The sequence below is a fragment of the Lepidothrix coronata genome, unplaced genomic scaffold, assembly GCF_001604755.1.
Source record: "Lepidothrix coronata isolate B3197 unplaced genomic scaffold, Lepidothrix_coronata-1.0 Scaffold110, whole genome shotgun sequence".
NCBI lineage: Eukaryota > Metazoa > Chordata > Aves > Passeriformes > Pipridae > Lepidothrix > Lepidothrix coronata.
The window spans coordinates 3097532-3113906 of record NW_016690290.1 but is presented as its reverse complement, the minus strand read 5'-3'; the positions used below and the strand labels follow the sequence as shown (position 1 = coordinate 3113906).

General features: G+C 53.9%; 1 protein-coding gene across 2 annotated transcripts; it reads left to right on the top strand.

The window, feature by feature from the left end:
- Positions 1–878: 878 nt before the first annotated feature.
- On the top strand, positions 879–10662 carry CFAP20 (cilia and flagella associated protein 20). Of its 2 annotated transcripts, XM_017824426.1 has the most exons (6): positions 879–1048; positions 6440–6519; positions 7605–7716; positions 8059–8247; positions 9366–9476; positions 10364–10662. In XM_017824426.1, exons 1-6 carry the CDS (start codon positions 965–967, stop codon positions 10367–10369), a joined length of 582 nt encoding a protein of 193 aa, XP_017679915.1. In that variant the 5' UTR covers positions 879–964; the 3' UTR covers positions 10370–10662. The 2 variants fall into 2 exon arrangements, with proteins under 2 accessions (XP_017679915.1, XP_017679914.1); XM_017824425.1 differs by lacking the exon at positions 10364–10662 and having other exon boundaries at positions 9366–9485.
- The last annotated feature ends 5713 nt before the right edge of the window (positions 10663–16375 follow it).

The following is a 16375-nucleotide window of genomic DNA, read 5'->3' as shown; positions in this document are numbered from 1 at the left end:
TGGCACTGGAGGACTGGGAAATGGCCTGATGGAGAGTGGTTGGGATGTGCCCACTGCCATTGTGTGACCGAAACATCCTTCTCTTCCACTCCCGTCAATGGTGTTTGCCTTTCCCTTGGCCACTGAGGTACAGGAAAGGGCCTGGGCCTGTCTTGGAAGACACGAGTCAGGAAACAGCTTGGGAGGGACAGGAGCTGCTTTCCGGAACTCTCACTTCATGGTAGTGCTCCCCAAAAACGCAGGTCCACAGGGGCAGGGCTAAGCTTTGAGCAGTGAGCTTTGGCCACTCCTGTTTTAATGGAACTGCTGGCATCGCACAGGAATTCCAAGAGGTGTGTGTACCTGCTGCTGCTCACGGGCTGCTCCTGGCAGCACCGGGACTGGGAGGGAGGGCAGGATGTGTCACCTGCTGGGGCAAGTGAAGGTTGGGCATCTGGGAATTAGTGGGGCTAAAGGAAGCGACAAAGTGGAACCAGCACCATCCAGATGCTTTAGTCTTGTAAAACCAGCACAGGGAGAAATGGAACCCCTCGGATGAAAGCGCAGAGCGAAGGCTGAGGAACACTTAAAGGGCAAAGAGCATCCTTGGGAACAGCAAACCACAGCGTCGCCTTTGGACTGAGGGTCGTGGATTGCAGGGGGAGAACTGGGATGTTTCAGCAGTGCCCCCCGCACAAGGCCCAGGGGCTCAGGGGACGTGGCACCAGCCACAGCGGACCGGGCTCGGCTGTGCGGCTTGGAACGGGCTCGGCTCCAGCAGCTCTGCCGAGTGAATCGAGGACAGGCCCGCGGCCGGCGCCCCGGTTGCCATGGCAGCGCCGCCACAACGCCGTCACCCGGGAAGTGGATCCGGGGCCGCCCAAAGTAGTTCCTCGGTGACGGCGGCGGCGCCGCGGCGCGGAGGGATCCGCCGTGTCCTGGCAGAGCGGCGGCCGCGGCCCGGCCCGGCCCGCCCGGCCCCGGCATGTTCAAGAACACCTTCCAGAGCGGGTTCCTCTCGGTGCTCTACAGCATCGGCAGCAAACCGCTGCAGATCTGGGACAAGAAGGTGAGCCGGCGGCGCCCGGGCAGCGGCGCGGCCTGGGGAGCGGAGAGGCCGCTCGCCTCCGCCTCCCGGGGCAGGCCCGGGGCCGCCGGGAACGACCGGGGGGGCTCCGGGCACCCGGGGGGGCTCTGGGCACCCGGGGGGCCGCTCTCGGGAGCCTGCCCGGGCCTGAGCGGCCGGGTGACCGGGACCCCGGGGAACGGGTTACTGGGACCCCCGAGTCGAGTTACCGGGACCCTCAGGCCCGGGTTACAGGCCTGGGGTCTTTTGGAGGGGATGTGTTATTAGAAGAGTATTTTCTAAAATAAAATACTCTTATAAGGGTATAAGAGGCTCAGTAGTGACGTTATCGCTCTCTACAACTACCTGAAAGGAGTTCGTAGCCAGGTGGGGGTCTGTCTCTTCTCCCCGTCAGGATGAGAGAGCATGTCCTCAGGCTGCGCCAGGGCAGGTTTAAGTTGGACTTCGGGAGGAATTTCTTCACAGAAAGGGCGATTAGGCGTTGGAAGGGCTGCCCATGGAGGTGGTGGATCACGGTCCCTGGAGGTGTTCAAGGAACGTGGCACTTGGTGCTATGGTCTAGTGGATGACATGGTGGCATTCGGTCGTAGGTTGGACTGGATGATCTCAAAGTCTTTTCCAACCTAACTGAGTTTGTGTTTCTGTGGTTCTGTGCTGGGCAGAAGAGCCAGCGCCATGTCAGGAGCTGCAGCAACCATAAGAGGCTACAGAAGTGTCTAGCACTGGCCATAGGCAGCAGGATGCCGAAGCCCCTTGGCTGCGAGTGGCAGCTCCTGCATAGCAGCTGCTGGAGCCAAGGTGGTGGTCTGCTCTGCTGTGTGACCCATCTTCCAAACAGGCTTGCCAAAGGCATGCAAAGATGGGCTGCGTGGCAGCTTTTAGGGTGCAGGAGAAGTGAATGTCTCATCTGTTTGTTTCTCCCTCCTGTCACTCTCTAGAGTGGTTCTGTGAGGCTCCCCTGCCTTCTCCAGGGTATCTTGTGTCAAGGAGCCCTCATCAGGTGTTGAGACCTGTTGCTTCCTCTCTTCACAAACCACCCCTGGTTGTGTTGCTGCCTAACAGTGATTCTGCAAAACGCTTGTTACACTCTTTGAGAGCAAAGCTACAATCTGTATTTGGTTACTTGTGCTTGAGTCTAAGCTGAGTTTCTTGTGGGTTTGGCGGGGGCAAAAGCCTCCAAGGCATCTCAGACAGCAGTGGTGGTGGACCTGAGTGGGCTTCTGTGAGCATTTACAAGTCATGGGATGGGGGACAGGCAGCACAGACCCATCTTGTTTCCCATCAGTGGGTACCCCACAGCTTTCTGAAGAACTGGGGTGCCTCACACAGCCTGGCTGTGTGCGTGTGTTTTGCACAAATGTTCGTGACTTTAGAAAAGGGTCAGCAGCTTGTTTGGCTAGCGTGAGGACAGGGCACATTAAAGACTCTTAGACAAAGGGATGTGGCATGGCCTCCAGACTGGATAAGCCATGATCAGTCTGGGCTGACCCTGCTTGGAGGTGGAGGTTGGACTGGAGATGTCCTGAGGCACCTTCCCACGTGAATCGTCCTGTGCAGGGTGCCACCCTTGTGATTGTGAGGATGATGAGTGGCTGGTGGGAGCTCTGCTTGCAGGGTGGATGCCAGCAGTGATCTGTTCAGCTGCAGTAGTCACTGGATTGGCCTGAAAACACTGATGAAAAATTAGGACTGCTGTTCCAGAGAGCAGCAGCTGGGTGTACAGGCTGTTTCCGTTGCTGGCTGTAGGGCTTGTGTGTGGCTGGGCTCACCTGGCACTGCCCTGTGGCAGCCCTGCAACCTCAGGAACAACAGGGCTGTGTGCAGGTGCTCTTCCTGTCCTGAGGAAGCATGGCCAGCTTTGATGTGCTTGTGAGGATTGCCCTGCTCTGCTCAGTGGTGCATGAAATACCTTGTCATTTTGGTGAGAATTGGAAACAGGGGATTTGATGTTCTGTGTCCTAGGTGAATGCCCTAGATTACTGGATTCATAGCTGTCCTAATGTAGGCTTTCTTTGCAAAAAATACCAGCAGACCGTGATTTCTGTTTTTGGGGGGTCTTAGGGAACCTCAAGTTTTTGTGACATGGGGAAAACCATTTATTTTTCAGCCTTAGTAGAATGTGCCCTGCTTGTGCTGATGGAGACAGTGTGAAGTAGAGGCTTCTTCGTTTGATATAGGTGTAGAAATGGGGCACTGGAAGCCTTTCCTTGTTGTGAGCACTTGTAAATTCCCTGTAAGTAGTAGGATACAGTCCTTGCCTTCTCTGCCTTCTCCCTCAGGGGCTGTGGGTAAGCCCTAGGCATGCCTTGGCTGCAAACTCTGCCAAGCCTAACCAGTTTTGGCCACCAGTATCCTGTCTCAGGGGACTCTGGCAGGACAGAGTCCAGGCCTTGAAAAGAGCACAGTGACTGTCCCACTGTCCCTACAGGCAGAAGTTCCTCCTTCAGCCTTATCTGTAGAGAGTCAATAACTGCTGGGCTGTGCTCTCCTGCCTTCCCATGCTGTGCTCTGCCTTCCAGTGCTGCATGTGCCTGGTTTGGAGGCCTGTTTTCAAGGTGTTTTCTGTTTGCATTCCAGCACTTCACTGTTCTGAGTCCTTTGTTTATTCCTGCAGTGTCCTGCCACCACGACCCCTCTGTTGTGTGGAGACACTGACCAGTCTCCAGATGACTTGCTGGAACCTTTATGTGTAGAGCAGATGGGAATGGTTTGATGAAACTTGTCAAACCCATTGATCCTCTTGCTAATATCTCCATATTCCTTCTGCTGACACACTGACACAGAGCATTGTTAGTGATTCCAGGTGTTGCTGGGAGGACACAGGGTCAGCGCTCGATATCCATCTGAACGTCAAGCGCACACTCAGCGGGATGCAGGAAGCAGTTCCCTGGGGAGTGTGGCCCCCCTGTAAGCACTGTGGGGTCCTCTCCTGCTGCACTTCTGTGACTCATTAGTTTTTGTCCTGGCTGCCCCAGGTCTCAGCAGGTGCTGCTGTCTCCTCCCTAGACCGCTGTGCACCAAAAGCCAGGTTAGGTCGCTCCCACTTTTGCCTCTTGTTTTGCCTCCTGAGGAGAGAGGTGGCACAAGGTGGCACAAAGGCCTCATGCCTGTTCTGGACCCACCACTGGCTTTGAGAAGCACTGGCCTGTCCCGAGGTGAGGGTGTGCCTGTGGCAGGCTGGGTGATGGCCGGTTTGCTGTTGCCACCACAAGCCCATCGCCTGACAACGGGGTGACTGGCAACGATGCGGGAGCAGCCTTGGACTGGACTGTGGGGTCCTGTCTGGGCCTGGGGAGGCTTGCTCCTTGCTGCTTTTCCTTTTGCCTTTGTTACATTTGAATAGTGTTGCTAGCAGCAACAGCAGCCTTGAGAATTATATATGTTTAGTCACAACTGTCGGTGAAGCTGCTACTCCCTCCAAACCCTGCAAGTTTTGAGGTTTGCATCTGAAAATCTTTTCCCATTTAGCTTTAGACAGCAGGTACCTTTCCAGTTATCCTGATGCAGAAGATAGTAAGCGTTTGAAGAACTTTTATTTTCTAACAGGGCTACTACCCTTTTTTTCAGCTTGAAAAATCCATCTTCTTAGGCTTAAGATGTTTAGAAAATATTGGCCAAGTAGAAATGTTGAGTGTTTTGTTTAGATTTCTAAAATTTTCTGAAATCTTATCTTTCTGAGCTTTTGTGAGGTAGGGGCAAGCCTGGCCCTGTTTTGTACTTATCTCCTCTCTTTTCTGCTGTCTTTCATCCCATTCCTGGTGACACCGAGGAAGAGTTATCCCTTTTCATTGTCCCTGTGATCTGGGGAAGGAAAGACTTCACAGGCTAAGGAAGGGAACCTGAATGCAGACAGAAACACTGCTGACTAATTGTTTTAAAGCATGTGTAGCTGTTTTCTCTATTATTGTCCTCTCCAGAGAAGCCCAAGCCTGAACTCTCTCCCCTCTGTGGATCCATAAGCTCCACACAGCTTTGGTGAAAGCTGTCTTACGTGATGCAGAGGCAGGCTTTGTTGCACACTACTCTCACCTCCTTAGGCAAGGTTATTTCCCAGTGTTCATTCTGCATGCTGTATCCCTGTGGCTTCCAGGATTTAATTTCCCATATGCCAGTCACTGCTTCAGATAGATTCACATGGGGCTTCTGCTTCTGGTGATTTAAAAAAACCCCAAACAAACATTTTGAAAGGCAGCTTGTCCAGATCTCATTCAGTGGGTTTCTCCTTGCAGACCTATAAACCCGTGGGAGTTGCACATGATGCAGTAGAGAAATAGGGCTATCCTGTAAGGATGCTCTCTGCAAACTTAGTGTTTTCTGGAAGTATCTGAGCAGAGTTAAGAGCAGCCTGACAGAGTGAGCTGCACTCTTGTGCTTAACAGCAGCAGGCGGGTGATCCAGACTGAGGTTCTTGAAACTGCTGAATGTAGAGACAGGCAGGTCCCTCTGAAGAAATGAATTTTGAAGATGAATTGCTAAACCTGTAAATCATTTTGTAGCTCATGACTGGAACCATCCCATTAGAAGCTTAATGTATCCTTTATATTAGCAGCGGTGATGGGTTCTAAAGAAATTAATTCATGGAGCCGGAAGGAGCATTGCAATTCGCTGATCCAGCACTGGGCGAGAGCAGAGGGCTTAATTAGCAAAAGTGCCTTTTAAATGGAGATAAATTTGATGGGAAGTGAGCTGCTTCATTAAAAAAAATAAATCCTCAGACCCTGGGATTCAGCCATATTGCTTGTGGAGAAAAATGAATTTGTGTTGGCTCCTGGTTCCAGCCCTGGCCTCCCTGAGCTCTGTGGGGAGCTGGCTGCCTCCAAGAAGCCAAATCCCTGTGCCCCTCAGGAGAGCAGTGATGGCTCTGTGCTTGCATGTGCTGTAATTATGAAGGATTGTAACCAAGCTCCAATCTGGTCCAGCTCTTCCCCAAGGCAGTTGGCCATGCCCAGCAGTAGAGACTAAGTCCCCTTGGTGACCAGTGGCTGGCTGGTGGCTCCCTTTGCTTGCCCCTCTATTGCTCGTGCTTGTTTTTACCCTTTATTCCACTCGAGTTTGATCTTGCTCTGACACTTTTATGTTTGTTTATTTGGGCCTCTAGCACAAGGTTTGAGTCCCTTGTGTTCACTGTAGCGTATTTGGAGAGATGAAAGTCTTGCACTCAGTGTACGTGCTGGGCCATAAACTCGTGCTTGGAGTCCTGGCACTCTGGGGCGGTGATCAAAGCCTTGGAAACAGCAAAGTCCAGGAGAATAGGAGCCAAGTGAATGTATATGAGTCCTCCTGGGATCTCTTTCCTCCTCTCAGTGGAGCTGTGTGTGCCTCTTGTTTCCCTCTCACGTAACGTCTGTGCTGTCTGCCCCGCTTTTGTTCCAGGTGCGCAATGGCCACATCAAGCGAATCACAGACAATGACATTCAGTCACTGGTGCTGGAGATTGAAGGAACAAATGTCAGGTAGGAGAAGGCGTCTTCCTCTGCCCTGGTGTGTCCTGGGGGGATACACTCTGCCCTTGGGCAGGGTGAAAGTTGTCAGTGCCCACCAGACATCACCTTCAAACTCTACTGGAACCTCTTTGTCAATACATTGAAGGATCTGGGGTTAGATCTCTGACACTCCTCTGTGGCACTGTACCGTGTGTTTCCCTAGACATGTTTGTAGAGCTCTCTCTCATCCTCAATGGACCTAAGGGATAAAAAATAAAGTCCCATTATTTTTCCGTCACTTGAAGGGAATAAAAGCTGTGTTTGATACCCAGTCCTAGTCAGAGCTGCCAGTTACTGAGAAAGCAGCACTGCCTGCTGCATCTTCTCTTGTCTTGGGCCTGCTCTGCTGCTCTCCCCACGTGATGGCTGCTCTCCCTACGGCAGGAAGATCAAAGGGAGATTTATGAGGGGAGTTGCTTATGGTGCTTCACTTAGCAACCTCGTCTCCAGCGACCCGGGAGACAGACGCCAGCTCTGTGAGCGGGCTCAGAGTCTCCAAGGCTTCTCCAGGGGTGATTCAGAGCAGGGCGCTCCTTATAAGGGCAGTGGAGACTCCTCTCCTGCAGACAGGCTGAGCCAACGCTTCTCTTCCTCCAAGAAGTGTTGATAGAGAACTTGCCAGGCGTGACGTGTACTTCTGGGGCTCGTGACCTCTGTTTTACCAGCCATATAGAGCACACAGGGCCTCTGCTGTGCTCTGGAGGGCTCTACCTGTTCAGTCAAGGGTAGGAGGAGGGTGTGTTAAGAAACAATACTGACATGACCTTGAAATTGAGGGGGTGACGCTCTCCAGGAAGGGGTTTCATGCCCTGGGTGAGAAAAGTGGGATTTGAAACGCGTTCTTTGTGCCGTTTATCTTGTTCTCCTGCAGCTACCTCTGAATCTCTCCCTCCTGTTACGGGAAGCCCTGGTTGCTGCTGAGATCTTATGATCACAGTTATCTATTTCTGCCTGTCCTGCAAGGCTGCATTGGGCCCAGGGAGAGACTTGGGTTGCCTGAGGCTGTGCACTTTGTGCTGTATGAGATCCTAAGGTGTTTTTGTCTCTCCTCTCAGTACCACGTACATCACGTGCCCTGCTGACCCAAAGAAGACCCTGGGCATCAAACTACCTTTCCTAGTGATGATCATCAAGAACCTGAAAAAATACTTCACTTTTGAAGTGCAGGTGAGGAGTGTGCAGTGGGGAGGCCCCTCCAGGGACCAGTGAGGAAGGCGCCAGAGAGCCTGCAGTCTTGTGTTGGAACTTGTCCCAGGCAGTGAGTGATCCCCAAAACAGTTTTGCTTTCTTGGCCATGTGAATGTGTCAGGTCTTCTGCTATGGGGGCATCAGTCAGCTCACAAGCACATTGTTGCTGTTCCTGAAAATGCGTCTGTTTCCTGTGTTAAAATTACTTCTGCTGTGAAATGGAGGGGGTGGGAGTAGGAGAGCCCTCTGGAAGGCGGGTAGAGCTGTCCTGGGGAGTCGGGGACCTCAATGCCTGGCTCAGCACTGCCTTGCTTGCCCCAGGTGCTGGATGATAAGAACGTGCGCCGGCGCTTCCGGGCGAGTAACTACCAGAGCACGACGCGGGTGAAGCCCTTCATCTGCACCATGCCCATGCGGCTGGACGACGGCTGGAACCAAATCCAGTTCAACCTGTCGGACTTCACGCGCCGCGCTTACGGCACAAATTACATCGAGACCCTCAGAGTTCAGGTGAGGCACGGGCATGTCCTGCCCACAGAAACCAACGGCTGGTCATCTCCCTTCTGGCTGGGACAGCAGTTTGGGAATCCAGGTTTAGCCGTTAGTGGCTCCTTTGCCAGCTCTGCTCGTTGCACAGCGCTGCAGAAAGGGAGCAAAGGCCCAGCTGAGGTGTCACTTCACTGGACTAGGCTGGGATGAAGGACCCCATTTCCTTCTTGTTTCTCTGGCTGGCTGTTGGTTAGGGTAAGAGTTGCAGTTCCCTGTGACGTGCCATGGAGGTGGAGGTCTGCTGGGAATTAGCTGTGTACTGCCTTACTGTCCAGATACACCAGACAGTAACTGGCCAAAGGGGAGCCTGGATGGGAAAGACCCAGAGTGTACAAACTGTACATATCCTTGCTCAGGCTTGTTTCCTAGTGGTAGTAGAGTGGCCCTGCCTCCAGTGAGCCCCTTGTACCAGAGCTGATGCAGTGTTTGTTCCTGCTGAGGATGTAGAACTTGTTCCATATGCTAGGGATTCACATTTGCTCTGTCCAGTGGAGTGTGCTATTTTGAGGAATGCCCGTGTGCAGAGCACGCCTGTTCCTTAGTATGAGGGGATTGCTGCAGTTCCTTGCAGGACTGCCCAGAAGTGTACAGACAGTCAGGTGGGATTTGTCTGCCTTCTCACATACCCATGATGGGGACTGGAGAGACTCCTTCACTGCCAGCTGATAGCAGAGGCAGCACAGACTGGACAGGCTCATTCCTGACCTTAGGCAGGCCCTGAAGTAGGAGTGTTAAAAATGCAGCAGACTGAGGCTGTGGGTGTTCTGGCAAATGCTGATACCAGTGAAGCAGAGGTGGGTTCCCAGCAAAGAATCCCCTTAGCAACTAAGGCAGATCTCAGTTGGCAGAGATGCCAGAGCTTGGCCAAATCTCTTGAGCCAGTTGTGCATCACTGGAGAGAGCATCTAATGCAAAGCAGAGGGTACAGGCCAACATTTCTCTGCTGCCCTGTCAGATTCAGAGAGAGGCAGTGAGGTAGATGTCCAGCTGCTGAGCTAAGGAATCTATGTTGCTGCATGACAGCAAAGCTGGATGTGGAAAGAGCATATGGAAAATGCACTCTTTGTTTTGACTCTCAGATCCATGCCAACTGTCGCATCCGACGGGTGTATTTCTCTGACCGGCTGTACTCAGAGGATGAGCTCCCAGCTGAGTTCAAGCTGTATCTGCCTGTCCAGAACAAGGCCAAGGTGAGCTAGCTGTGGGCAAGGAGGGTGGGAGCAGCAGCTGGGCCAGGCTAGCATTCCTCTTCCTCCTCCTGCTGCCTTCGCAATGCAGAGTTTCTTCTAGCAGCAGAGCTTTGGCCGCCAGCCGAGGAGCACCCTCTCTGTTGCCAGGGTGAGCAGTCTGTCAGGGGTGCCTTGCTGGGTAGCTTTCCTGCCAAACGCATGGAAATTGTCATTCCCATCTAGGAGCAGGGTGAGCTGTTCAACTGCTCCCCATGTCCTCCCTGTTCATGTTGAAGGACTCTGGGCAGGGTTGCAGCCTCCCGGCATCTCTCCAGAGCTTTCACCCGTGACTCAGCTCAGCAGCTTTTCTCTTCAGAGCAGCTGCAGCTCCACAGTTGTCTTCCAGGAGAGATGCTGTTTGTGTCCCTCTAGCCCAGACTGAGTCCCCTCTGATCTTTCCCCTGCCCAGTGCAGACAGTGGTGCCATGAGGTGGGAAGGGGACAGACAAGGCCGTGGCTACCCATCAGGAGGAGATGCCAAGCTCTGCTCCTGCAGTGATGGGAGAGGAGTGAACATGATGGCATATTGGCAGTAATATTGAGGCTTGTGAGGTAGCACCTTATTTGCCAGGGCCAGCCTGTCCCAATGCAGGCCCAGGAATCTTTTAGCAGAGAAGATTCCTGGGCAAAACTTTAAGCTGCTGAGGGAGGTTGTTTGGGGCTGATCTTAGTGGGAGGTAGAAGGCAATGCTAACTGTAAGTAACACCTCTGGGGAACCTGTCACTGCCTTCTGGGCTGTAGCAGCCTCCCAGAGGTGTCTGGGGAGTGCTTGGAGCCCTCCCAGTACCGTTGTCTTGGTGCTGCCAAGTCTAGTAAGTGTCTCCTTTCTTCTCCCTGCTCTGTCCAGCAATAACACCATGTTGGGAAGAGATGTTGTTGGCGTGCGAGTTGTACAGAGTCAGAGTTTTCCTGGCTGTTCCTAAAGTGCTGAGCCTAAACACTGCAGGTGGCCGGATACCCAATCTTGTCTTGCTCAAAGTGGCCACTGTGCCTCCAAAGAGGGGATTCAGCAGGAATTACGGAGTTAAGTGTACCCTCTTAAAGTTACCGATTTTATTTTTTATTTCCTTGTTTTCCGTCTCTTATATATGCTCTAAATATGGATGTAATACTTGTTCTTGAAGTTATTAAACATTGACTCTGTAAGTCTGCTTCTGGCTTCTTCCTCTTTTGATGGATCCTTTAACTTGCACAGAAAGTGCTTTAGTGCTTCAGAAAGTGCTGAAGAATTTAAGAACCCAGACGTTAGAATTTGCCTCTCAATTTGACTTTGTTCAGCAGCCTCCCTGTTTAAGGGATAGCACACACCTGAACAGCAGCAATCTGGAGAGAGGAAAAATGGTGGGATTTCCACAGAGAAGACAGAACCTGTCTCCAATCCATGAAGTTTGTGGTACTCCACCTATGACAAAAACTCTTAATACATGGAAATGGGTTTTTCCTTCCCTTATTACTGGAAGCCATTTTCCCCAGTGGTGACAAATTAGTCTTACCTGCCTGTTAGGGCACAGCTCTGTTGGCTGTGCAGTTACCAATTCATTCCAGCTCTCAACCAAGCCTTTAGCAGCTGCTTACAGCAAGAGGCACACAATAGTCTTCCAAGTGCCAAATTGTCCCTTTCCCCGGGGATCAAAGGAGAGGTTTAGCAAAGCAGCATTAACAGGAGCCGGAAGTCTTTTCCTGTGCTGAAGCTGCCCTTCCCTGCCTCAAACCAATCTGCCTTTGTTATGGAAAGGCTTGCAAAGGGGAGGCTGCAGACCTCCAGCAGTAATGGGGTGAGTCTGGGAGTAGCTGTTGCCTTTCCTGCCTGGGGCCAGTCCCCCCACAGATACTGCAGAGGGCAGGTACTGAAGGCTGGGACTGATCCTTCCCTGGGCTGTGCAGTGAATGGGGAAGACTTCACTTTTGTTATTGATCTATAGAACAAAGCTGCTCTCTCAGGAGGAGGAGGAGGAGGAGGAGAGCCTGCTGGGGGACATCTGCCTTAATCTGGGTTTAATCCTGAGCACTGAGTCCCTACCTGGTTTGAAGGATTGGCATGCCTGTGCATCTTCTGTGCAGACCCCACTGCACACCTGTAACACAGCTGCCTCACCTGCACCGTCAGAGCCCATGGGCTTGAAACTGGGTGGGGTGCTGACCCCATGCTGCCACACAGGGCTGGATTGCACCTGCAGAAGGCTTTCTGGAGAAGACTCTTGCAATTTTTATAGCAGCTGGATAGCTTGGTAGCTCTAAGGAGCCCAGCCAAGGAAGCCCACATGGGAAAGCACCATCCATCTTGCGTTGACGTATGTCAAGGCTTGGCTGGACTTGAGATTTGTTAAGTGGAATCACACTGTATCACGTGCCAAGGATTGTCCTTAATGAAGTCCATGGCGAGGCTTTCCTGCCACGTTTTTCAAAACGTGCCAGAGCTGGGGGAGCTGCTGAGGGGATCCATCAAACGCTGGCAGGGTAAAGTGTGCATCCTTTTCTCCAAGCCCTTGCTCCACACCACGTGGTTTTGGCTGTCTTTGGCGGCCAAACACTCACCAGGAGCTGCTGCTGCCTTTCCCTGCCCTGCTGGGGCCTGTGCTGGAGTTGCCCCTTGTCCCTGAGGAGCTGGGCTTGCTCTGAGTGACCAACCTTAATGTGTTAAGAGGAGCTGGGCTCCCCTGAGCCCCGAGCTGGCTGCCTCTGCAGAGATTAGACGGGCCCTGCTGCCCAAACTCTAGGAGCTGTGCCAGCGGATTTGCTGGAATAAACTCCCAGCCACAAACCCTTACATCCATAGGGACCCTCTGTGTATTTTTTAATACGAAACAAAATACTCGATCTTCCTGTTTACTTGCTGCACAAAGTGGAGCATCATCAGATACTGGCTCTTTCCTTTAGGGCCAGATGCTTGGTTGACTTACACAGTATTCTTCAACAATCTTCCTCTTCTGATCCCTCTCTCCCATCAAGACTTTAACTATCTCGCTGAAGGTGGGTGAAGTCAGATGGTCTCCCTGCAGGAGAAGAGGATGCTGCTGGCAAATGGGTCAATGTCAGAGGCATCCCATCAGCAGCCATTTCCTACAGTAAATGTGCACAAGCAACACTCCTGTGGTGGAGCACCCAGCTTCTTACTGCTTTGGTTATGGCTCTTGACCTGGCTGGGACACAACATCTTCCTACATGGAAAGAGTGGAGAAATGAAGGATGTGGGTGCAGAGTTTGCCTCATGGATTGCTACTGCCTGCATACACCCAGGGCAGCCCCAGCTGGGTGCAAGGGGTGAGCAGAGGGGAGTCCTGCTTCAGTGCAGGCAGCCTGCACAGAAAAGATCTTAAATAGCTCCTTGTTCACCTTTCTGTGGGTGGCCTGGTCCTTCCTGCTTAAGTCCTTGCTGCAGGTCATGTCTAGTGGGAGAGAAAGGAATCTTTCTTTGCAGAGAGCCCTGGTTTCAACCTGGGGCAGAGCAGGGGCCACCCAGAGATGAGTTTTTCCTTATCTGCACCAGCTTTTCACCTTGCTCTTCCATTGGCTGGGGCGAGGTCCTGCACTAGGGCGCTTTGATCAGGACCTCAGTGCTGGGAGCTGCTTTCTACATCAAAGGCAAAGCTTCCCTTTGAAAGCTTGGGTGCTGAAATATGGGAGTGCAGGAGCTGCAGCACCTCAGAGCAAGGGGCGGGACAGTGACCCTCCCTGGGTTGGGCCAGGCAGCAGCAGGCTCAGAGTGAGCTGGAGCAGCTGGCAGTCACTGTGGTGTGAGCCAAGGCCAGGACATCCCACAGCTCCAGTGGCTCTGCCTGGGCAGGTGGCAGCCACTGGCAGGGGAAGCAGACGAAGGGGTTTTCCTGGAAAGCTTTCTGTCCGTTTGCTCAGCTGCTGGGGCAGAAGCATCCTGGGTGAGTCTGGCCCAGCAGAGTGGCAGGACACTGGTACAGGCTTCTGTCCCTGCCTCTGCTTGTCCCCTAATGCTTTGTCTCCTTCCCACCAAGTGGGTCCTGACACAAGCACTGAGCTGTGATCAGGGAGGTGATATGCAGCAATCAAAAAATTATTTGAGTCAAACTGTGCTCCTTGTCCATTCTGCAACTCCCTGGATATCTTGGGCCAAATGTTGTCATCTTTATAGAGGGATTACACCTCCAGGGCAACATTAATCCTCTGCAGCTGCTGTCTAGCATGGGATGGGCACTGCTGGAGGCAAGGGAAATATTTATTTTGAGTTTTACCACTGGCCACCACCCAGGAAAACTGAGTGACGGGGCTGGGGACTTTGGCCACTTCTGCATGCAGGGCAAGCTGATCATCCTGCCCTGCTGGCGCCTGTGAGAGAGGGGTAAGAGCTTCCCCTGGCAAACTGCAAAATGGGACCACCCAAGCAAGATTTTGTTTGTATGAGGGAGCGGTTGTGTGCCCCAATGAATACTCTGGGATGCAGTGGGGAAAGTCTCAGAGGCACTGGAGGTGAGAAGATGATGGACACCAAGTTGTGCTGACGCAGACCTGCAGCCTGTCTGCTTCACACCTGATGTGTTGCCCCTGCAGCGCCAGAAATGCCTTTCTTTGAGATGAAGGGTCCAGCACCCCGGGGAGCGGGCTGGGGGCTGCCCGGTGGGTGCGAGGGGAGGTGATGGACACAAGCAGCGCACGTGTGCCGAGCTCAGTGTGGCTGGTGGGCACGTTCCACCCGGAGCGGGGCTGTGCCTCCCTGTACAGCACCAGCAGCCTCAGTGCTGCCTGGAGTGTGCACAGACAGCAGGTTCAGCCCCTCCCAGGGCCCCGAGGCTCTTCCCTCCATCCCAAGCATTGTTTCCTCTGACCTTGAGCCAGCCGGTCACTCCTCACCGTATCCCAGCCCCAGTTCTTCCTCTGCACTGAGCCCGGTTTCCTCTCTGCTTTCCGGGTCCTCTCCTCAGCAGCGCACAGGGGATCCTGCTCTGGCTTGCAGAGGAAGAGGAGGATTCTCCTGAGATGGTGCCAATCAGGCAGAGAGAGCCCCTGCTACCCTGGTCACCCCCTCACCCACACCCCAGCAGCCACCCCGGCATGGCAGGGCCTGGAAGACACTGAGCTCCCAGGGTGGTTTCCAGGTCAGGCTTCTCCAACCTATTTCCAGGAAGCTGGGAGCTGCCTGGTGCGAGTGGATCCTGGCAGGGCTGTCCAGTGCCTGCCAGGGCCAAGCTCAGCCAGACTCGCAGTCCCCCCTGCTACCAAAAGCCCTGCCCCTTATAGCAGGTGCCAGCCTGCCCTCCCTGGGGTCTCGTGTCCATGGGCAGCCAGAGGCGAGCTGACCCCGCTGTGGGTGTGCAGGGCAGTGTGGGAGCGTCCGGCAGAGAGCCTGGGTGCTGCTGAAATGCTGGGCTTTGTCTCCAGCGGGGTCCTTTACTGCTGTCCGTGAGTGTTTCCAGATGGCCCTGGGCTCCTGGCACCAGCTCCGCTGCAGCATCCGGGGAAAAGCAGGAGGGGGGTGGGAACTGATGTCCCAGCTCACCAACCATAGCAGCCTGGGCCTCTCTGCTCCCAGCATCCCTAATTCCCACTGGGGAATTGCTCCCAGCTCCTGTCCCACCCCAAATCAGCAAGGAGCCCCCTCCCCTGCCATGGCATGGAAGGTATGCCTTGAGCATCTGGCCCTGGGCATCCTTGGCTGGCTCTGGCTTTCCCTGTGAGCCAGGCATCTTTCCAGGTGCCAGGCTTTGGGGTCCCCAGCCCTGCAACCCGCCGAGCCCTCAGCACCCCCAGGAGAGAGGGGAAACACAGCTGCCGTGGGAAATACATCTGTTATTGGAAATGCATCTGCCATAGGAAGTGCAGCCAGTGTGGGAAATGCAGCTGCCGTGGGAAATGCATCCGTGCCTGCCTCTGGAGCAGTGTTTGCGGGGGTGGGGAGCCGCAAATCCCTCCTGCCTGGCCTTTTGGCCAGGTTCATGGCTTTTGGCAGCTCCTGGTACCAGTCTGGCCCTGGTTCAGGGCAGGCTGGAGTGTCGGGCTGCCCCATGGCTCCCAGCCCAGCAGAGCTGTGGGTCCTCCCTCAGCTCTGGGGAAGACCCACACGAGCACAGACCTGGGCAAAACGGTCAAAACCAAACAGAAAGAAGTTAAAAGCCAAGGAATGTGACCCAGCACGGCCTGGCTGATGGAATACAACAGCCCAGAGCCACTTGGAGACCTTTTTCCACCCACCCCCTGATTCCTCAGGGTTTTTCTGTCCCTGATTTTGACTTCTCGCTTGGCTGCAGCGATGCGCTGAGTCTGAGCCAAGCATGTTTTCCAGGGAATCGGCTAATGGCTGGGAATCACTGCCCAGGAGGCCAGGGCAGGGGATGAGTGACCCAGACCACAGGGTTCCCCCACCAGCACCAGGAAAGCAGGGCGAGAGCCAGTATCAGTCCTTCCCTTTTACAGTAATTAGAGTGGCCGGGCGGATCAGGGTAATTCAGTGCCGGGAAGTGGCTGTAGCACTCTTGGGCACTGAGCCAGCAGCTCTGGGTCCTGGGGAAGCATGAGGGGAGCACAAAGGCTCCATCACCCTCCATGAAGTGGGGGCTGGCAGGATGGGGATGGGGGCAGAGGAGCAGCTGAAGCACCAGGGCCAGGGGAGCAGGTCAGGGGTGGGTTATTGCTCTCTGCACCAAGACAGAGGTGCCAGCCTCTGAGGAGAGATCCAGGGCACAGGTGCTGGCACATTGCTGGCCCTGTCCTGCTGCAGGGGAGGCTGGAGGAAGCAAGGATGCTGGATGCAGTCAAGTCCCACACTGATAGTCCCCCCAACTCTGTAGGGTCATCCTCACAGGGATGGATCAGATTCACACCAGCCCCTTGCCCAGTGTGGCACAGCTGCCTCCCCCCCAGTGTAGCAACTGCACCAGGCCTCTGCTGCCCC